The 23,995-nt window shown below is 39.6% G+C and overlaps 1 protein-coding gene across 4 annotated transcripts in view; it reads right to left on the reverse strand.

Annotated features, from left to right (window-relative positions):
- Positions 1-23,995, reverse strand: part of FBN1 (fibrillin 1) — a 159,038-nt gene that overhangs the window by 94,378 nt on the left and 40,665 nt on the right. For all 4 annotated transcript variants that reach the window (XM_074917728.1, XM_074917729.1, XM_074917730.1 and 1 more), the window contains exons 7-9: positions 8,757-8,954; positions 5,344-5,469; positions 311-436 (exon numbers count right to left, since the gene is read on the reverse strand). In XM_074917728.1, the coding sequence (XP_074773829.1) occupies positions 311-436; positions 5,344-5,469; positions 8,757-8,954 (450 nt within the window). The remainder of the gene's footprint in view (positions 1-310; positions 437-5,343; positions 5,470-8,756; positions 8,955-23,995) is intronic.

Below are 23,995 nucleotides of genomic sequence, written 5' to 3' on the forward strand. Positions count from 1 at the left end.
GAGAGCAAGAATATTGAGGAGATGTGTTAAACAAGCTCTGCCCATTTTAAGGCAACAAATACAGCGTAACAGAAAAACTGTTGCAAGAAAAATGGAAGTGAAGGTCACAGCAAAGGGGGAAAGAGGAAACACATCCTGCAAATAGATAACTCATTTTGGAGTACGTATATAGACACATGATGTACTTCTACATAAAAGAAGGATTTCAAGATCACGAGTTGAAATACATTTCTGGTGTGCTGTTACCCACTTGAGATATTCATGAATGTTCATGACACTGATGTCGTCTTATTTACAGGATTCTACTCACCTATGCACTTTAAGCCATCAGGAGCTGTATAAAACCCTGGAGGACACTTGCAGAAGTAACTGCTAACTGTGTTTGAACACTCTCCTCCATCACAGATTCCAGGAATGGTGCTGCATTCATCAATATCTTCAAGGCAAAAAGAGAAGCAGGGGCAGGTTAGCTAAATTAGTTCTGACACAAGAATAGGCATTTTATGATCAGTATTAATGACCAAATTCCGTGTGGTCTGAAATCTGCCCTAACTTATGCACTAGGGTTGGGGCAGCAGTTTTGAATCAGGATCTTCTGTTGGGCATCTTATAAACACAAGCGAAACAGAACCTGAGAAAATATTGTATCTGTAAATTGTAAAAAGCTAGGGAGTTCGCTTTACTGCTTAATAATGATGGATGAAAATCTTAAACTGCAGAGGGGATTTACTAACGGTAAATAAGTTGTAATCCCTCCAGTTTGAATTCTGCACACTAGAATTAAGAAAACCGTCATGGGACCTGTAACGGCCACAGTGATCAGGAGCTTAACTGTTATGTCACATGGTGTCTCCAGCAGCACAGCATCTCCTGGCACCATACTGAGGCAGTGGTTCAATGCTGACTCAAAGGGAAGAGTAGCACCTACTGAATTACCCATCCTTCTTACCACACTTGGGTTTTTCTTGGAAATCCGCCGTATAAAAGCCATGAGCAGCTAGGCACCGTTTAACTAATGCAACCTGACAGGATCATACCTCAAAGCAGGATGACTGCAGGCAGCAAAAACTACCTTTCCTGGCTTTCTCCACTAAGTGAAATATCTACTGCAGAAGTCAGGCAATGTCCACAATTCCTCCTAGATTTTGTCAGCAATTTTAAAATAAAAGTCCGTATCATGAATTTCTTCCCTAACGAATCTCAATACATCATCACACAATCAATACAGAAAAAATTTCAAAGTCTACAGAAAAAACCTAACAGATACCTTAATACCTGATCATAGCTGTACATACAAACAGAGGGAACTTGAAGGGTTTCTCCCATAGCTTGGAGTTTGTTATCTACAGTCATGTGAATAACAACCTATGCCAGCCCCAGTTGCTCCTTAATTACCATCAGTAGCCTGCCTGTGATGTGTAGTTACTTTCCCCTTGGTTTCCAGTCACTGTCTTAACAATGCAGCTGTATCTACTTAGCAGTGCTCTCATCTTCTAGGAACCTGGAGTCCAGCTGAGCTAAAAATCAGCTCACTTTTTTCCATGGTACCTACAAGAGTCAGCAAAGCAGAGCATAAAGGGAGGTTATTCCCTAGAGTGATCAGTGACAACTGCCTGTCACAGCCATGTACAACCACCCAGTTGCTCTCCCGACAGGGAGAATCCAGCCAGAAATAATGGCATCACAGGACTCTATCCAACCTCTCCCTCCAGAGATCTACAAAGAGATAGACACATGGCTGTAATAATGACTTCACCAACCACAAAAATTTCTGAGATGAAATACTGCAACACCACCCAACACGCCAAGGCAAGGAGTGAATAATATCGTAGTCATTAAATATGATTGGAGGAATTTAAATGTAATGCCTAAATTGGAATTTGACCCCAACAGATGGGGTAACACCCAAAATCCCACAGGACTGTTAATGAGAGTTTTAGCAAGTAGAGTGGATCTCTGTTCTACTTCTCCTGTGAAGACGGTAATACAAATATTGAGTGATATAAAAATTATCAATTTCTCTTCCCCTAGGTAAAGCACTGGATGCTTTAATACCTTTGTGGCCCCTTGCCTTTGCAGGAAAGGAGTGGAAGGACTTGGGTGCCATACAGATAACCAGACCTTGCAGCCTGACCCATCCTAAGCAGTGTGGGGCTTTGGGCCCCCTGTGCACACATTCTTCCCCAGCATCTTGCTAGCTGTCGTGATGTGGGTCTCATTCCTCGCTTGGGCGTGTGAGAGGGGTGTGACTTTTTGTTCAGTGCTACTTCAAGGGTGTTGCCAAAGCCTCAAGTCCGAGTGCCCTGGGAGCACTGCTAAGAGACTTCTGGCTTCTGCTCCAGGATTATACTCCACAGGAGTCCCAAAAGTCTCAGTGACAAAAAATGTGGAAATTGAATTTTGGTCTGAATAAAGCCCTTAATTAACAGAGAAAAATGCAGTCGTAAATGGATCAGATTCAAGCATTTTCTGACTCAAATTCACCAATGTTTATCTTAAAGCCAGTGTTGCTGCTGTTTATATAGAGTCCGACCTTTTTAAAAGCAAAATCATCACTCTTTATTTTAGGGTTGAGCCTAACCCAAACAGTATTTCAGTATTTATATTAGTGTTGACATTCATATAAGCAACATGGTCATTGTTAAGTATGCAAGTTTTATAAAGGTAAGTATACTCGATGTACTCGCAGATGTAAATGCCACTCCAGGAACGATTACATCCCCCAATTACCACAAAGAAGTATTTATGAAATAAATTTTATGAAACTTGAAGAGGAGTGGTTCTATGAAACAGTGAAATAACGTAACACTTTAAATTCAGTTTGTATTGTCTCACTGTACCTGATGATTTCTATCATGATGTCACTACCACTGAAAAACCAGTACTGGTAATTCAGCAGGGAGTTGCAAGTTCTACTAAATCAGTAACGAAGGACACATGAGAATCACAGACTGGTTCGGGTTGGAGAGGACCTTAAAGATCATCCAGTTCCACCCCCCTGCTGTGGGCAGGGACACCTTCCACCAGCCCAGGTTGCCCAAAGCCCCGTCCAACCCGGCCTTGAACCCTGCCAGGGAGGGGGCAGCCACAGTTTCTCTGGGCAACCTGGGCCAGTGTCTCACCACCCTCACAGGGAAGAATTGCTTCCTTATGTCTAATCTAGATCCACGATCTAAGACCATTACCCCTCACCCTATCCCTACACCCCCTGATAACGAGTCCCTCCCCATCTTCCCTGCAGCCCCTTTAAGCACGGGGAGGCCGCTATAAGCTCTCCCCGGAGCCTTCTCTTCTCCAGGCTGAACACCCCCAACTCTCTCAGCCTGGCCTCACAGGGGAGGGGCTCCAGCCCCCTGAGCATCTGCGTGGCCTCCTCTGGACCCGCTCCAGCAGGTCCGTGTCCTTCTTGTGTTGGGGGCCTCAGAGCTGGACCCAGCCCTGCAGGGGGGTATCATGAGAGTGGAGTGGAAGTCCTACTTGCTGGATAGGAAGTTAAACCAAGCACATGATCAGATGTTAATTATTATGTCTTAGAATTACAGTTAATTACTGTATGGCAAATACCTTGTCTTAGATTGGAGATTTTAACTTAAATTGCAAAAAAGTAATTTAAAAAAGCAGAATGTGTTGTTACACGAATATGTTCTTAACTGTTGAATCACTATCCTATTTCATGCCACTGGTATAAGGGTGCTACTTTTAATTCTTTAATTGCATTAATACATACATATCTTTAACTCAAATTGCTTGGTACATGCAATATGGAGATGTACTGAAAGTAAGTCTCTGTCTGACAAGGTTCAAAAACTTGCAGGTATGGAATTGAAGAAAGAAAACTTCATCTTATCTTTACAGCTAGGTGATCATACCAAAGGGATTTCACAAGACAGGGCAGGGAATTTGTGGCAGGATTTGGGAACAAACCAAGCTATCCCAGGTTCTTGAGTCCAATCCCTCAACTATTACCACGTGCAGGCTCTGGAGGTGGTGGCTGTTTGGTTTTTTTCGTTCATTATTTGGGTTGTTTGCTTTTTTTACATAATTCAGCAATTGAAAAATACCATAGGAATGTTTATACAGTGCAGCCTATGCAAGCCTAAGTTCTCAGTTTTTCAAGTACTAATACTTAACAAGGCTCATGTTCAGTCTTTCCTATTCGACATGATCTTGGTACTTCATATACAGAAGGAAACACTTGCAATGTTGTTCTACCCTAAATGTGGGTTACTCTCTGCCAAAAACACTGGAGTCAATATGAAAACTGTAAAACTGTGCTGTGTACAAACTCTTCTGAAACTGCTTTCCCTAATCCATGATTAAATGATAGAGTTTCGCTTGAAATAGGGATTTTTCTTTTGAAAGAGTCATAATTCTTCTAAAATGACTAAAAAATTTTGAGTGCTTCCTTAAAGGCACCCTGATCTAAGAAAGGGTGAAGGATGCACACACCTTACTGTCACAGTCACACACCTTTATGATAGTGAAAGTTGTCATTCCCAAATCACTAACCACTTACAAAATTTGTCTGCTCAAATTAATTAGTTTTCATCTAATGACTGAAAGGATAATCAGTTGTAAGAGTTTAAACATTATCTGGACTTCACCATAAAGAAGATGAATCAAAACTACGAAGTTGACACATTTTAGTATTATGTTCCTTATGGATCCAAAATTCTCTTAAAGCAAATGAGACCGCTAAGCCTGATTATTATATTATAGAGAGAAAAAATACTACCAAATCACAGTTAAAAATTAGTAAGATTCCATAATCACACTATGCAAATTTCCATACTAATAGCTAGCACCTGTTGTACTTCCAAAATAGGATGACCAATAAGGAAAGATAAAATGTTTGTCCTTCCTTAACATCTGCAACCATAAAGATGATTTTATAGCATAGTCCTGCAGTCCTCACTCAGCAGTGTCAAACCCCTTAATGTTAAATGCAGTTTACCTGAGTAAGTGGGAACGTGTTGAACCTTCCAGTTATTCACACATTTTGGTTAAAAGATCCACAGAGAGACGTGTGTCTCAAGCATTTCTAAAGCAACATATCTGTTATAACGTATTTTTAGTTTTAATGTTTAATTTGTTTCAGATGTACCTTTAAGTCTGTAAAATGTTACATGAATAAAAGGCTGGAAAAAGCTGCAGGGCCAATATTTAAGATTCTCTGGTTTAGAAGAAGAAAAGACCGTTATTCCTATTTGTTGTGAAGAATAATATTTGCATATTCAAGGCAAAAGAGATTGGAAAGTTTGTTACAAACTTCTAAACAAAGTTGGCCCCAAAAAGAAGACTTTTCCCCTTTTACTTTCAGAAGAAAGTCCTAAAAGTTCTTACCGTCGCATTTTTGTGTCACCTCATTAAACTTGTGTCCAGCTGGGCATTTGCACTCAAAAGATCCAACAGTATTAATGCAATTTCCCCCTTGACAGATCCCAGGGATGGCTTGGCATTCATCCACATCTATCATATAAAAAAGGAAAAAACACCCACTTTTAATTCATTTCTCAAAAACAGCCATAATAATTTGTCTACACAGAAATTAAAGTAAATATGTCTAAATCCATTCTTCACCCATCACAATATTATGATATTTGCTTGAGAAGACAGACACTAATTTTGTAATTACTCTATGCAAAGTATGATTAAGTACAGTACTCTAAATATTTTCTGCAAGAAATCACATGGCTATTATTGTTACAGACATTAAACATCTAACTGCTATTGCTTTGTTTTTCCAAAACATCTGGGGAATGATGTACAGAGAACACAGCCTGCCAAAACCCAGGTTCCTTTCAAGTATCTGAAGCCGGGCATCCAAAATTACTTGCCCCTTTGAAAATCTTGGCAACTCCACACAGTGCCCAGCCCTGGAGATGCAGGAGCTGTGGAGGAGCAGCGTGCAATGTGCATGGAGGGGCCTCCTGGAGAGGCGTGGGGACCCGCACAGTCATTATTGATGGAAATGATTCACTTGTTACTCAGGTAAGATCAGCACCAAAGACCTTATCTGGGGTTAGGGTTTGATTCAAGAAGTTTCATAGCTATAATTAATGTCTCAGGAAGAATTATTAATGACCTGCTTAGACATTCATAAATTTGGAGGGATTTTTCTCCTTTACTTCTCTGTCTTTGCTTTTAATTTTTTCACTCAAGGAAAAGAAACAACAAAGATGGTATCCAGGCTATGTAGGAAGCTCAAGACAAGCATTTTCAAGAGGCCCCAGATTTTGGCCTCGCAGCTCTTCTAGCGTAACAACATGTGTGTCCTGACTTAGCTGCGAAAGTGTTGCTACAGCTTAGTAACAGCTAGAGAAAAGAGACCAAAGGAGGAGGAGTGGCATTGCAATTAGGAGACAGTCCCCAGGGGCTGCCCTGTGTCTGCTGCTCCCCGTCCTTGGGGAGCAAACAGAGCACTTGCCACTCTCCAACCCAAACGCCTGTGCTTCCCCCATCTCCCCAGGGAGTACCAGCTGCTGCTGGTAAAACCCGGTTTCTTGAATTCTTGGGCTTCACACTAGGATCGGTTTCAACACAGGGACAGAAGCTGAAGGAGATGACGCCTTCAAATCTCCCTTTATAAATCCCAGAGAGCCAGCTGTAATGTGTCTTGTAGTCTGAAAAGCAAAGTATTATGTCTGTACAAAAGGCCAAGAGGCAATTTCCCTGGGAGCCACAAGTAGGAAGTTTCAGGAACGCCAAGGGGCATATCTGTACCACAGCGCAGAGCGTTACGTAAAGATCCCCGGGCCGGGGGTGCAGCAGCAGAGCCGGAGCAGTGCTGTGCCCAAGCTAACGCTGTGCTGGGAGGCACAGAGAACCAGCACAGCCTCAGCACCCCCGACACAGCCATACTGCTGCTGGGACTCGAGCTACAGCAATGCGCCGTGCTTTAATAACAGTCATCAGCCAGACTTCATGGCACTGTACTGACTTTAGGAAAAAAAAAAATAAAAAAAAAAAATTAAAAAAACAGAAGTCATGCTCCTGAGTCACAATGTCTGTTTCAAAATCCCACCTTTTGGCTTTCATTTTCCTCCTTTGTATCTTTAAAAATCTCAGCCGTGATATTAGTTTAACTTTCAGCCAGCCAGACAAAGTCAAACTGTGGGCAGTGATATTCTATTTACTTTTTAAAATAAACTTGTCCTCCCCTCTGTTTTATTTTTTTCTGACTTCTCCACACAATAATAACGGTTCCTTTTTCTCTTCAGAGAACCTGGATTTTATTTAACCTGCTTTCCTTTATTTAGATTGAATATGGATGTGAAATCCCTGAAATGTCTTCAGTCTGAATGGCTGTTATCTGATTTCAAAAGGACTGGATTTAGTACAATTGCATGAAAAATAAAGCTAATATATGGTTCCGCAGCAGATCTGTTGAAATTATGAACACATTACAAGAGAGGGGAAAACTGGAAAGTACAAGTCAAACATACAGGGCCAAAACTGTGTTGGCACTGCATACAGATTAGCATAAATGTAGCAGCATGCTAAGAAATGTGCAGCAAGCAGAAGTAGCCTTATTCCGAAATGCACAAACCCTTTAAGAGAGGTCACTGCAGCTTCTCCCTGACACAAACAAAAGGGATATAACTAGGTGTGGCACAAGTTCAGGGGTGTGGGCCACATATTTATGCACATAAGATTTCAGAAGTGTCCAGAACCTCGATTCACAGATTTCTGCACAATTTAATCCTGACCTTTACAGTGAGAGGGGGAACAGAATGGCTGAGGTCAAAACATGTACACATTACGTGCCTCACACAAATGTGTCCACCTCCAAGTTCATCGTGCCTGTTCATCATGCAGGCGCCAGGCAGGACTTGGCCTGTGACAGAGGGTATCTACATTTTTAATGCAATGGAATGCCTTGAAGTCCTTCACAGTAATTTCATGATTAAATATTATAAATCTATGGGTAGTTTTATTTATCTCCTCTATTTTCAAAAATATTGTAACTTACTAGAAAATGTTAGACAAAATGAAATAAACTAGCCCCAGAGATATGGTCCTGGGAATGTATAATCCACATCAGTTTAATACATAGCTGCCCCTGTTAACTTTCTCCTGTTTCCTGCCAGACATCCAGACAATAAAAGAATTTATACAGCTGGAAGTATTAGAATAAAAGCCAAAAGCAGTGTAAGGACTTTCTATGGTAAGGCATGCTCTGAAAGAAGTAAGCAACATCTGGGTGGATTTTACGATTTGAAACAAATGCATTTTCAAAATTGTTTAAAATATATATAATAGGGCATTTCAAATGGCACAACAGGCACTTTTCTCCAGGTCAAAGCTGTGTAGATCACATGAGATAAGACACCCAAGATGAATCCAAAATCAACAAATTTTGGCTAAAAAATCCCACACTGGATAATGGAACAGTATTGCCACAGATTGATTTCTGCATGTTTTGAGTGCTTTCTGAAACAGAATGAATTCCTCTATGGAATGGCTGAGTGGTACACTCAGAAAAACACCGTTACAGAACCAAGGGAAAGGGCTGCTGGCAGTGAGAAATTCATTAAGATGCTGGCTGCTCTCACATGACCTAAGTTACTAATGTACTCACTTGAACATCAGGCACTCACTGAATCATGAAGTAATGCATCTGACAATGTTTTTCCATTCTTCACACGTATAGCTGAGAATGACTTAGGACAGGTTATTCACAGCAGTGTAACTCAATTAAGATTAACACAGTAACAATTTCAGCAGCTTTTGGGGAAGCTTTGCTGCTAACTTACCTTGACAGGCCCCAGTTCGAATGTTGGGAATGAAGCCTCGGCGGCAAGGATGTGGCTGGGCGGGACACATTTCACAGGGGTGGCCCCACGCTCTCCCAACTGTTGCACAGCAAAGGGTTTTTGTGCAGACTATTCCACTGAGCTGTCCCTGGCACATCTGGTTGGTTACCAAAGTGAAGCAAGGGCCAGTCCTGTAATCTGCACCAAAGACAGAAAACCTCATCAGCATCGCAATAAAATTACACAGCAAAACTCATAATAAAGCAAAACAACAGCACGTTTAGGCAAGTCTTCCGCACACAAACTGCCCACCAGACCAACAATTTTACTTAGCAGTGTTCTGCAGAGGATTTATCTCAAGTTTTCTTCTCATTCAAATCTACTGAAAGTAAGCATCTCTATAAATACACTGTGACTATTTTACCAGGAGTATTATACACTTGAGATTCTGCACATCCCCTTTGCTGCTTGGTTTAATCTCTAGCAATACTCTTAGGGGGCTCTTTTCCTCAGTTCGTTTTAAATATTCAGTGCCTTAATTCAAATAATACTGATAGTTAGGGATGTGTTTCTTTCCACAAGTGTTATTCTCAAATTAGTCTCAAGGGAAGAGAATAGAGACTGCAGGAAGTTTTTTGAGGACAGTTCTCACTGTTATTCAGGCATACGCTGTACCAGATACGTGGGTAAGCTTTGCCTACAGCTGAATGGAGGGCATGTGGAACACATCTGCTTTGATTTGTTTATGGTAGGACAGGCTACTCAGCCAACAGACAGAATTAAACTAAGATGTTAATAAAATATTAGTAGGCTTTATTTTGTTCCATTCTCCAAGGGCAAAAACCAAACAGTGGTACCGCCAACTCCTGCTGTCTCCCGTACATCCGGGGTGCACACTCTGGTTAATTTCTCACAAGTGATCCTACAATGTTTGTCTGTCATGGTGCACCAGGACATCCTGTAAGCATGGCCAAGCAAATTATGAACCTGGTGTTTCTCTGTACTGCAACAGTTGTCAGGTGCCTCAGTCAAGGTCACTGAGTAATCCACACTGCCTTATAGTCATGACATTATAAATTCCTCCAGTTTTCATGCCACTTCCAAACTTTGTTAGCAATAATATGTTTCCACTAAGCCACTGATAAAAAGGGTGAAATAGGGCCGAAGGATGCCTTTCCCATCTGCCCCATCTCCCCCACACCAGATGCACCTTGAAGCGTATCATTTAACTGATCTTCATTCCAATCCAGGGATGCTGTGTCCGTACGCTACAATTCTGCTGATTAATCAAGCCACTCTTTGAGATAATAAATAAAATGGTTTACATAAGTCCTCTGATCTGTATAATAGTACTACATCATTACTATTATCTTCAACAATTAAACATGATCCTCACAGAAAGGTTATCGTGTTAGTTTGAAAGATCTATTTCTGATAAACTTGTACTAAATGGCACTATAGACCATTTACTCTTCCTTAACTACGTATTACGTCCTACAATTGCTATTCTAATTTCTTGCCTGTTTAACAGACCTATAATCACCCAGATCATCTCTTCTCCTTTTAAAATATTGGAACAACAATAATTTTCTTCCACCCTCTGGACATTTTCCTGTATTTGCAGATTTACAGAGAATTAACATGCATGATATGAGAACCCTTCAGCTAGTTCTTTTCCGTCTCCATGGTGCTGGTTAGCTGGACAAGCTGTATAAATGTAAATGCAAATATTGCTGTTTAATGTCATCCTTAAATGCTATCAGATTGCAAAGATAAAATTTCTGTCCTATCCCCTCCAAGCAGCACAGCTATGTTTACTGAACATTTCTTCCTCCTCTTCCCTAGCAATTCTGTCAGCCTCATCATGAAACAGGTCAGAATCTCTGATAACATCTCTCTTACCCTCAGTTACCAAATTCCTTTTCATCGCCTTAACTTTTTTTGGCTTGGTATTTCTCACTGTGTCCCTTCACTTCCATATTAATTTTCTACACTACAATTTCTATCACATTCTTTTCCCATTTTTAAGCATTTTTGTATATGCTTTCATCTTCCTAGTTAGACAGGCTTGTTTTGCTTTTGTCAAAACTTATACTGCCTTCTTTCTCATTTCTCATCATAGAAATGCAGCTTTAGAAGCATGTAGTAAAAAACCAAATATTACTGGCTTTATCTTATTCCTTCCACACACGAATACAAATAAGTCATGATCAATTAGACCTATCAATTAAAAAATTTAGTTCCAAGGCCAATTCTTCATCCATGAACAAAACAGAAATGCATAGTTCACAGTATGAAAACTTCCCAATATTAAAACTCCTAATATTAAAACAATAGATGACAATTTCTTTAGAAACATGAGTTTTGTGTCGCCAACAGGAAATCTCCAGTGTACCTCCTCAGGATGAAATCCCTCATTGTAGATTGTCCCTATGCCGTTTATATATATAGACAATTTAAAAAGGAGTCATTTTGTTCTCCGTGGCAGCGGGAAGCACGCGTCAGACAGTAGTGAATAACCCATCTTGTATTTTATGGTAGACTATGAATGGATCAGCATTTACGATTGTTTGCTTTCAAGCTATAAATGACTTTGCAGTGGCTAATATGACTTAGAAAAATGGTGAACCCAATGAAGTTAACTTTATAATCACGCAAATCTTTCCACAAGGTTTCAGCAACAAGAAGTAGGTCAAATATGCACTCAAAACCAAGCAAATCCAGCCTCTATTTGTTATTATGCAAGTTCATAGCACTTCAGTATGGAGAATTATAGACTGTTTTTACTTAATCTTTTGCCTTGATAAATTTTATTCTTAATACTCAGTTTTCTGTTGAGTACAACATTCCTTCTGTTTTCTCAGACACAGTCTTTCACCTTTTCACAAGTAAGATTTTATTTTGCATTCTTAATGGAAAATTCTAAAGGTCAGAAAATGCATAAGATCATTTGGATGTACACACTGACCTATGGCCACAGAGAAATACACACTTCAAGTCCATTTTTTTATACAGAGGCTTAATAAAAAGAGCTCTAAAATGAAAGCATTCTTAGATTTTTTGACGCATTACAAGATGAAAGCCTACAAGAAGGAAATGGGATTCCACTAATACCATGGAAAAACGAAAATGGTATCACATGTAAAGAGATTTCCTTGAGTTACACCATTTTCCTCAAAGGTGTTTGGTCTTATGAAATGTGCTGATTTCAGAAGATGCAGTAAACCCTAGGGTCTATGCTACAAGGCACTGACTTGGGATATGAGCTTAAAACCCCAATCTTTATTTTGTAACAACAAAGTTTTCTTATATCTTTGTGTCATTTGATATTGCTCAAACTACTCCAAAGAGTAAAGCTCAAACACAAGGTACCAAGTGATCAGTCAGGAGCTGAGAAGAGAGAAACGGGAAAAATATAGCCAGAAAAGCTATTACATGGTTTGTTTGCTTTTTTTCCCAGAATTAATTTCATTTTAACTGAAGAATGTTAAGACTTGAATTTATTTTAGTAAAATTATTTCTTAAAGATGTGCAACTGATAATTCAAATATTTTAAGTCACTTCTTAGGCAAATTTCAGCATGTGCAAGCAGTCTTCAGTGAGGCATTAGTCATGGTTATCTAACAACTTTAACTGCTTCTTCACGTACTTCTTCGCTATTTTGATAAGGAATAATTCCACAGGGAGCCTCAGACAACTGAGAAGGTAGCAGAAACTGTAAAACCACATTAAGTTCATACACCATCAAAAAGAGCAAAAGGGCAATAGAACAAGGCTGGTTTACACCATGCAAGAATACAGTTTATTAAGTCTGCAGGAAAGAATCAAGCTGTATTTTGATTTATAGCTCGTTCCTGTTTCACACACAATCGTCAAATAATTTTAGTTATCTTCTCAAAAGATCTTTTATGTTCCTAAAACCAGAGAGGCTGCTGAAACATGTAGTACTGGCAAGCTTTGATCAAAACCAAGTACAGCAATAAATAACAACTGTTCCAAGTAATGCTGGACAGCACCAAAGAGGGTCACCAAAGAGCATCAGGATAATGCAAGACTTTCACCCATCTTAAGCTCTCACTTCATGTTAACCTCTGTTTGTTTTCAAGCACAATATAGTCTTTAATGTAAAAATACAGTTTAAAAAAAAATAAAAATGGAACTAATGGATCTGCCTGGGAAGCTGATGGAGCAGCTCATCCTGAGTGCCATCACACAGCACATGCGGGACAACCAGATGCTCAGGCCCAGTCCGCGTGGGCTTATGAAGGCAGGTCCTGCTTGACAAACCTGATTTCCTATGACAGGGTGACCTGCTTATTGGGTGAGGAAAAGGCTGTGGATGTTGTCTGCCCTGACTTTAGCAAGGCCTTTGACACCGTTTCCCACAGCATTCTCCTGGTGAAACTGGCTGCTCGAGGCTTGGATGGGCACAGGCTTCACTGGGTAAAAAACTGGCTGGATGGCCGGGCCAAAGAGTGGTGTGAATGGAGTTAAACCCAGTTGGCGGCCGGTCACGAGTGGTGTAACCCAGGGCTGGGTTTTGGGATCAAACAATTACTCTAGTGCAAGGATGCTGGATAAAATTCTGGTTACTCTTTCCTCGAAGATTCATTCCTTATAAATCTCCTATAAAGAGTTCTTGAGGTTTGACATTAACAGCCTGATTTTGCAAACTGATAATCACCTGTTAGGGAGGTTGACAAACTCCTCCACCTCTGTTAAAATAAATGGAAATGGAATGGGTGCAAAGGTTGAAAGATGGGACCCTAGCAAACCAGCATTTATCTTATCACAATCAAAATCTCAGTACTGAATAACAGGAAAGTGCCACCTCTTGCCATCATGAAGAAATGGGTAACAATAAAATGCTGTTTTTCCAGCACACAGCATGCACAGCTCACACAGAACCTTGTGCTGCACACTGGCTGAACAGCAACCCCAGAACGCTGCTTGGAGGGAGGAAGCATTCCTCCCAGGTGGTAACACATGGGTAAATTCTGCATGAACCCCCAAATCCAGCCAAGACTGCTGTGTAACTGAAACCACCCTCAGCAACACAAACTGGCAACTTTCCCTTTGTTTAGTACAGGGAAAAGGGAAAGAAATATTCCATTATCATACAAATAATGAAACAAAGGTCAGAAAGGGCTCTAAGGCAAGTGAAGTACCTTAAAGCTGATCTTTACTACAATTTACTCTCCTGTCTAGCAGCATTTTTGTTTCTGCTGTTCAGTGGGTTGTTGATTTGTTTTTTTACCAGCTGGAGATAAAAGAGAAACATTGGCCTGGAATGGCAGATGCTGAGAATGCTATATATATAAGAAAAGATATCACTTCTCTGTTATAAAGGGGAAATTTTGCTTTAAGCATCATTTTTAGATTAGAAAAAGTAAGATTAGGATTAGAAAAGCAGATTATGATATTCCCAAAGGAGTTTCCAAAAATGTCCAGTAGCTGGACACATATATGGGAAAAATTAATGGGGGAGAAGGGAACTCTGAATGTATCGATTCCAATGTCACTAATAAGAATATGAGAATGACACCAAGCAAATTATGTTTTTGGAACAAGGATAAAGAAAGCATTTTAAAAAATTAGCTTTCGCTGAGCCATGAATGAAGAATCCTAAATGAATCTTAAAAAGGCACATATAATCATATTTACCTAAACTGATTCAGGTGTGCTTGCACAAACAAAACTCCCATCACTTTTCCTGAGTTTAAAAACCATAAAAACCATTCTGATGTAAAATCTGAAATAAGTGGTGACACAATGGCAGCATGGATATAAGAAACACCAACTCTTAAAATTTTAGTTCTTTGAGAAAGCCACCTTTCTTGACAGGATTGGAAACCATATGATACCTCTCACTATACAAACAAGTACACTGTTAATGGAAAAAACCACAGCTTCCATCATTGTACGTTTCACTGTACTTCAACCCTTTCACTCTCTTCAGAGAAGGTGGCAATACATTCAGAGATGATGGAGAAAAACACCATGTGCCTCATTTCAGGAGACAGGACGTGCTGTGCCTGAAATGAGAATTTTTGCAGTAAAACTCCAAGAATTAGAGTCTCAGAACTGACACAAGAGCATGGCATGACCAAGCTGACCGTACCAGTAAGCAGCACCACAGCATAGAATGTTACAGAACACAAAGGTTTAGCATTTCAGGCTTAATTTCCAAATGTCCTTCGAGGTGATTCTAGGTATTTTCAGGAGTAAACCTGTGTGTGGCACTGTACCAGAGAAACAGGGAAGAGCAATGTGCTCAATAACCCCATTTTCACTTGCAAAATGTCCCTTCCAGTTGCTTGTAGGCTATCATGAAATCATGCTTTGCATACAGGCCTTTGCGGCTTTTAACTACTGGTCAGAAAAGTGAATGACCACACTCAGGAACCTGTGGGATAGCTATTATTTACCTCGGTCTTTCCTAACATGGGGCATGTTGCACATCTCACATCACAGACTGAATCAAGACCACACACACAACACAACATTCCCCTGCTAGCTCAGTGCACCGACTTCCAACCATTTAAAAACTCAGACACAATAATTCTCCGTCTGCAGGTGACACTGAAATGGCAGTTGATAAATGCAACCAAACACTCCTTTTTCCATACGGGCCATTTCCTTAAGTAATTACTCACTGTTAAGCACTCTCTGTCCTTTCCTCCCCCCAGCCAGACACCATTACTCACCCCAGTCAGATCCCAATGTGTCATCATTGGAAAGTACATGGCAAAGATATCAGAGGGTGTTCAGAAGAAAAGAAAACAAAACTCTGTAAATATTTTAAAACTTATTTCCTATGATGTCTAACACTTCTTACCAATGAGGTTTGGTAGTAGTTTAGCTGTGGTATGTAAAAAAAATTATCACCATGCCACTTCTGCCCGTTCCCTTCCAGCACCAGAGATGGCTTCCCATATGAACAAGACCCTTTCGCAGCTGCTTCAGCACACAGCGCAGCACGGAGCTCTGACTGCTGAGATTCAACACTGGCTAGTGCTAAGATGTCACTGGAGCTAGGGCCTCGGAGTGCAAACCATTCAGGCACTGTTTCTGGCAGGGGTATAAATCTGGCAGCAGAAATGTCTCAGAATACCACAGCTGTGCTGCGGACAGATCACAGCTCCAAGTTGCCTCTTGTTATTTTAACGAGAGTAAAAAACATCCATGGAAGCATATCTAACACTTGCAATAAATAACTTCCACTGGTATCATAACTCTTTATTGTCTATTAGTCAGCCACAGAAGTTAGTTACTGCCTCATATATTCCAGCCCCAGGATTATTATCCTCTAATTCACAATTCTGATGACCCCATTTTCTGCATGTCTTCCTCACCTTTGCTTGTTGCAAATTGTTCTCGTATATTGACTTGCTGGCACACTTCAGCCTAAATTTATTTTCCATTCCGTAAACTGCTTCACAAATCTATTTCTGCACAGATGATCTGTTTAACATGTCTATCTAGCAAATACTATCTAGTCTTCCTAGGAACAGGGCCTCTAAACAACAGCTTACTAACCGTGTGAGCCTAACATTATCAGTTGCATTTGATGTACAGAACAATTCAGGCTGACTATTTTCAAAAGTATTTTGGCAATCCGTTTTCCAGAACAAATATACAACTATTTTCATGCCAATTTTGTTCTTGCAACTGACCCAGTTCTTGAAGTCTGTAACTGAAAAGTAATAACATTACAGTAATAAAATAAAAAAATAATGTTCAAAAAATTATTACAGAATTGGAGTGATTTGTTGCACACATTTTAATCCAACACGCAGACTAAGCATTTCACCAAAATCAAGGCTTTAGCTCTGTTGTTCCCAATTATGTGCGGCAGCAGTCCAAATACAGAAAATTGTTACCACATTTTATTCTTTTCCATGATGAAGAAAACAGTAAGCAATGCAGCTAAATGCAGAGTAACTTCTCATTTCTGAATAATCAGTTACCTGACAAACTCTAACCCACCCTACTTTGCTGTATAAGCTACAAAGGAACATTTCTTTGCAGATTTTAATTTTTCTAATTTCTTTCACAGACTAGCAACAACGAAATAAAATTCTGAGTTGATTTCCATCTCTCTTTTTGCAAAAAAATAACTAACTTTGGTGACATATTTATTGTCAAGACCAGATGATTATTAAGGAGAATGGATTCAATTGAAGAACTCTGGAAGTTTCACTTAAAAAGAACAAGTTGGCTGAAGTTTATTACTACTTTTTAAAAAGAGTTCTTAAGAAGTGCCACGTTATAGAAACTCTCTTAACATACCACAAAGTATTAACTATTAAATAGCAAGGTAAAGACAAAGCTAGTAGATGAGCTCTGTATGTGTTTTTTCTCTTTGGCTCCAGAAAACACTGACTATAAAATAACTGAGACTATCCAAAAGTAGTGTAAACTGTGTAAGAAAAATAGATCCTAATGACTTACAGTATATTAAATAGACCAACATCCAAAGAAAGGGAAAATGCGTTCAGATAATGCAACACCCAGGATTTAAAGAGATACTGCTCATATTTTAAAAGGAGAGGGAGTGGTACAATACATTAGAAATAACCTTTTATTTCTAAAATACAAATGTTCCTCTGCAGTGTCATGAAACACAATACAACTGCAGAGCACTGGAACAAAACTCATTTCAGAACTGAAAATGGGTTACAAATAAAAAGGGGAGGTGAGAGGAGAGAGGGAGCCAATTTCTCTGCTTAAACGAAGTGAAATACAATGAGTAAACATACAGCAGGAATGGTGAGAAGTTGACTCGCTTTCAGTGGGGATGACTTAAAGGGAAGGCAGTAAGTGTAACAATGATGTTTTGGGTGTTGGTAAGTATATATTATCATAATGACAAACGGACAAATAACTTTTGTGGTCCTCACAGAATGCAGAACTTCTACAGTTCTGGCAGTTCTTTAACGAGGTAATTAGAGCAATCAACAATTTCTTCTTACTTACTCCTTTTTTAACAGCTGCCAGGAATCATCTGGCTTGTCCTAAGCAAGCTCCCTCTTTGCCACAACCCCAAAGGACCAGCACTCCTGAGAAATTATGGCAGTGGAAAACTTCCACTGAACAAAAGTAAGGGGCATGCAGATTGTAGTCCCATAAAGACTCTTCTCTACATGGCAGACAGCTCCCTGGCCGAATTTATTCAGCCAGGCACTTGCCTGGGTTTTTGCATTCTCAATACTTTTCATATACATGTATTTTTAGTTATATGATTTTAGTGATGAGAGATTTTATCTGATGTAAATACTGAAATGTATTTATTTATTTATTTTACCAGCCCGAACACTTTGGAATAACTAATAGTGTTCTTTTTGAGTAAGGTTGTAATACAGATCTTTATGTTGTAAATAACTAAAAAGACAGCAAAAATATCTGAAAAACAACAACAACATACAATATTTTGATTTTCCCAGAAATATTTTAACAATTATGTCATTTCATGATTGCACAACCACCCCCCGAAAAATATCACAAAGCTTTACAAATTTAAGTCAATAATGTACAAAAATTGCTTCAGACACTAGTATCTCACTAGTATCTAACTCTGTGGTGAAACACAACAACTAGTTTAACTGGAATACCATGCAACCCTCTGTGTTACAGGATCAGATTCTTTCCTCAGTGAAACTGTGGTATCACTCTGTGTGTACACCAGTGGAATCATGACCAGAATCTGGCTCATTTTGCATAACCACATATATGGGATTTGCATTAAGATTGTGGTCCAAAAAGTAAACATGGTAATAACATGCACTGCTTAACTCTGAGTAAGTTTTACAGTATCTCTGTTGAAATGTTACAGAATACATGCTGTAATTCTGGAACTCTCTCATGTACTCAGTACCTATTGCTAGAAGTAGAAAACATCTCTTTCCAAGAAGGTAAATGATCTACTCTTGACTCACAAGAGTTTCAACTAAGCAAGTATAATTTTATTAAACATTTTTATATATTATATCTAGCAAAATAAAGTACATGAGATGCTAACACTCATGGGTTTCGTTACTCTTAATTTTTTTGTACAGTTCCAAGTATTACTATGGACCCTACCTCAGTTGTTATCCTTCTGGTTGTCTTTGGACTTCACAAGTTTTCAGCGAGTCTAGGATTCTCTCTTCTTTAACACTTTCCTGTAATATTTACTAAAGCATTAAACTGCTCTTTTGCTAACTGTGAATGACCTCCAGGAAATCTAAGATACTCACTGAACGTCTAGACTTCTACATTTATTGGAAAGAGCCCATGAACATCAAATATATTAGTATTTAATTTAAAAAAATAAACTCATATTATTTCTTTAAGGCCTACTATAATCTCTGTCTTCATTGAGCACTTGGTTGAAGGAGTCTTCTCTTTGCTTAGCACTGGGTGGATGTCCCCTCAAAGTCAATGAATGACTGGCCTCAAGTGACTGAGGACTTTCTGCACCCATCACATCTTTAATCTAAGGATTACAGAAACTATTTATGACAACTGTCAATTACTCTTTGTTAAAACGACATCAAAAGCCTGATTTTCCCAAGCAGCGAGGGAGTACAGAACTAATTATCATTCCATATCCTAAAACAGGGGAAAAAGAAATAAAAATCCACAGACAACTATCAAACTTAGCATCACGTTCTCTTCTTACTTGCAAGCTGCAGGCAAAAAGAGCGAAGGGTCTTTACTGACTCTCCTGGTAGTGATGTAATGAAGGACACATTTTATTTTTTAACTTAAGATATTAGTTGAGAACAACTGCAAGTCTTTCTAAAAGACTTCAAAATACCATGAATGCTCTAGGCAAACACTGGAAACTTTGTGCTTTTACTCAAAATGCAAGCAACTTCACATTCTCAGAATATTGTTCAACATTTCTTAACCCTTTAAGAGCAACTGTGCTGATGCCTTTGGCCTTTTCTTATTCTTATTTCTTACACTTGCTGTGTATACATTATTTTAATGTAACAGGTATTGCAGTTCTATTTTTACCTCAGCACTGGAAATGGGCATCTCTTCTACTTATTGATGGAAATGTCAAGTCCTAAGATTTCATTTGCCCACACACATGGGGCAAATCATTAAAACCTGGGAAACAGTCACCAGCCTGAGTGCCTTGAACATGAATATTCAAGCTCTAAGGCTGAAATCCTGACAGATTTCTGTTTCCTCCCTATTAGATAGGACATGTTGGTTTTGTAAGTGCCCAGACATGGACATCCAGCATGAAGTCCAGGTCCCAGTTACAAGTGAAGGGTTAGACGCGTTGACTTTGAGAATGACAATTTGCCGGGGGAGTCCCATTGCCTGTGACTGTGCAAGCACACTCCCACATGTAGAAAACACCCAGTGTTGGGGGCTGAGGGGAAGAGAGAGATCCACCCAGCTTCTGAGGTCTCTTTCCAAAAGCTGGGCCATACTGGCTCAACCCACAGTAACACACTCCAATTGTATTTTACTAATTACGTACTCACAGGGAACAGCATCAGAACCTTGAAAATTGTAGTTTGCACTGAATGGTCCATTACACTGATTGCCATACAGTTTTGGATGATTTCTCACTACTTATTTTAGAGATTCTGGGTTGAAAAATAAGGTTTCTCTCACCTCCGTCCCGCATAAATCCCAGTGGTTCCTCAAAACTGATTTTTAATTTTTTTTCCCCATGACAATCACTGAAATTTATCTGTGTAAATGCACAGAACATCTGGAATTAATGGTTGCAATTAATGAAGTCCATAAAAGTGGTTCTCCGGAACATACATCAGTGAGAACCAGATAAGTAATTTTTATTTGGGGGATGTGAGAGAAAGGAATCAGGGGTTCAGCAAATCAGCCTGGTGTCTGTGAATAAGTTAACCAGGGCACTGAGAGGAACAAACAGTTCTGGCCTTTTCTTTGTATTCTTCAACACCGTAATGGTGATTTCATACAAAAATGGGAGATCCCAGCTGAAGAAGGATGATGGATATACATGCATATATATCTGCACATACTTGCACTTTTGTTTTTTCTCTTCCATTTGGTGTAGATAAGATTAAAGCTGAAGTTTTGTTACACTCTGGCCACACAGAGATTCTCCAAAAGATAAGTAAATACTCAACATTAATAGGAATCACTCAGATTTAGGTCAACAAACTGCAAGCCTAACTCCCAACACAGGAGTATTTAATCTTTGAGTAACACGGGTGCATTAGCCTGTCACACAACCCTAGCCTCCCTTTCTCAGTTTACACCTCATGATGTAACATGCTACATAGCCTGGCATAGCTACACATCACTGCTAATGCATCATGAATCGTGCGTAGTACCAGAACCTAAAATATATAGAAATTAGAGAGCCACAGGAGACAGAAGTCCTTTAAATACATATTCCATTCTTTAAAATCATTAAAACGCCTGGAAATTAAGTACAGTAGTTATAGATTTAACTATGCTATTTATAGATAAAATAATAATTTATGTAAAATTTACAAAGCCCTTACAGGCTTTGCTTCTGTTTACAGATAAAAGTATCCACAGAAAGTGCTGTTGATCCAGATGCCTGTCTAATACATAATACTTCACAGCCTTACAAAATGCTGTGTATAAAAGGATGGAAACTGCTTTTTGGCCTACTTTCTGCACTGACATACTGAAGAGGAGGGATAGTCTTGTGGTTGAGACACTTGGCTGGGACTGAGATGACCTGGGTTCAGTTTCAGACTCCACTACGGACTCCCTGTACGTCCTTATACAAGTGACTTAATCTCCCTGTATATTAGCTCCCCACATGTAACGAGGGGCTGCCAATACTTCTGGATGCTGTTGGGGTTTTTTCCTCTTCAGACTACACAGCCTTTGGGACACAGACTTGTGTGTTTTGTGAATGATAAAGGGAGCCTCAAACTGAGTTCAGGCCTCTTGGCACGACTGCAATAAAACAAGAAAAAAAATCTTTCATGTAATGTTTTTTTTGTGCTAAGACCCTTCGAAGTTTTTGGGGGTTTTTTTTTTTGAGTTTTTGTTTTGGTTTGGGTTTTTTTAATGTTCAATTAATTGTCAGTTTCTAGTAAAAGACCAGAGGAATTTGCTCCTGAGATTTTCTGTGCTGGGTGAGTGCAAGAGAAGCAGAACACATTCCACAGAGGAACTCATGCACAATCAATTAGGTCGTCTAATTAATTTTCCAACTCAATAGATGCTATGAACTATTTTTTTTGCAGAAATGTATCTATACTGAATACACATGTGTAAAAGCAATCCAAAACCTTTTAAAATCTTAGAGGAGAAGGACAGACGATATTCACTTGAAGAGAATGGGCTGCTACATGGGAACAATGCCCTCTCACGTGGGACTCATATTTCTGTCATGGAAGAAGAAAACACATGCAGGGGGATGAAAGCATTTTCCAGTTGACAAGGTTGTGTGGTTACCATTAGGGACTGACTTGTTAATCAGTATTTAGAGTGATTTATGATATTAGGTACCTCATAATTAGGGAGAATGAAAACATTGGCCACGTGGAGAGAAGGAGCAAAAGAAGAGCCTAGAAAATAAATTTGAACCAAACAGGGACAAAAAGTATAGAAATTTATGGTGATAGAACCACAGATGACATGAGGTACCCTATAGCATCTACTAGCTGAGTGCTAACTCAGATCAAACTTCAATTAGCATCAGCAGGAACTGTGTCTGAATAAGGACTCTGCGACAAAGATCGAAAAGAACAGCCACAGATTTTTATGCCTTCTCTCACAGGGTCTTCAGCAGCAAATTTTCAGCTGCCATGAATTTTCTCTGCACTCCCTTTCCCATCATTGTGATCACCCAAAAGTAGTTACTCCACACCAATATAATGAAGTGTTTGTAAGAATATGGTTATAATTGCTATATCTGGATTAAAACAGCAAGTTGTGACATTTCTGAGCGTCCTAAGGGAGATGACAGAAAATACAGATACTTGATGATCCATAGTTGAGGGAAAGATGACACAGAAGCACAACAAAGTGCCTCAGCTGGGATTTTATCGCAGGGATTTCTACATAGGCACAGACTAGATCTTTATAAAGAAACTTATGAAAATGTCTATAGTAAATAAAAAGTAATAAACACAACTTTCTCCAACCTATAACACTAATCAGTGTTCTCTGAATAACTATTCCAAATAATGTGGTTGCTGGATCAGGTGAAAGGACGAGTGAGACAGCAAACTTTGGAAAAGGCACATGCTGCCCGTAGGTAGAGGAAAGCCAGAGCAGAAAGCCTTCAGGGAACAAGTGCGAAGGAAACAAGGATACAAAGCAGCAAAACAGCGAAATTGCAGAGCGAAGGGGAAGAAAAACAGGAAGGCAGCAAAGACGGGATGGATCAAAGCAAATTAACAAATGAGTGGGAGGCACGGAGACATGGGGAGATAAACAGTGGGAGCCAGCAGACACCATGTGTGAGAAGGGGAGAAAAGGAAGGGAAAGGGAAGAAAAAGGCCGGCCAGCCTGAGAGCTTCGCCAGCCAACCAGGAGAGGGAGGTTTGCCAGGTCAGGCCGGCCAACTAACTAGTTAAAAAGGAGGTCCAGAGAGCCAACTAGTAGAGAGCAGTCAGCCAGGCAAAGCCATCCAGGAGAGGAATCTGCATATCAAGAAGAGTGGGAGCAGTCCCGGCTCCACCCAGGAGCTGGGTGAACTGCAGCGAGTACCACGCTCTGGCAGGGGGAATGGGCATTAGCAGCGCTCACCTTCCTGCTCCAAGAAGCAAAAAGATGCCCGAGAATGTCCCTGCAATGTGATGAGCTTTTCACTGACACAGTAAACCGCAGTATCCCACCAGACAATGCACTCCAAAATATTATCCACTATTTTCACTAGGTGACCAAATATGAATAAACAAATACAGAAATTGCAGGTATTAACCATGCATTTTCCCAAAAGGCATTTTCTTCCTATCCATAGAGTTGATTTCCATATTCTTTTTCTACTCTGATATTTTCAAGCTGATAAGATACAAAATATGTCCCCCGATATTATTTGTAGAGTTCAGTGTTATAACCAAGTAAACAAAGAATCATAAACAAACTCCGGGTCAGTGATAAATAATATGAGGATAAAATAAAGCCACATGAAGAATCGTCTAATCCAGCACTGACAACATACTGCTTATCTGTGAAATGAGGCAGTTCCTATCTATCCATCTCGAAGAAATAAAATTAAGTGTATTAAATAAGGAAAAATTTAAAACTGTAGCTAATGG

The sequence above is a fragment of the Athene noctua genome, chromosome 13 (assembly GCF_965140245.1).
Source record: "Athene noctua chromosome 13, bAthNoc1.hap1.1, whole genome shotgun sequence".
In the NCBI taxonomy this organism is placed as follows: domain Eukaryota; kingdom Metazoa; phylum Chordata; class Aves; order Strigiformes; family Strigidae; genus Athene; species Athene noctua.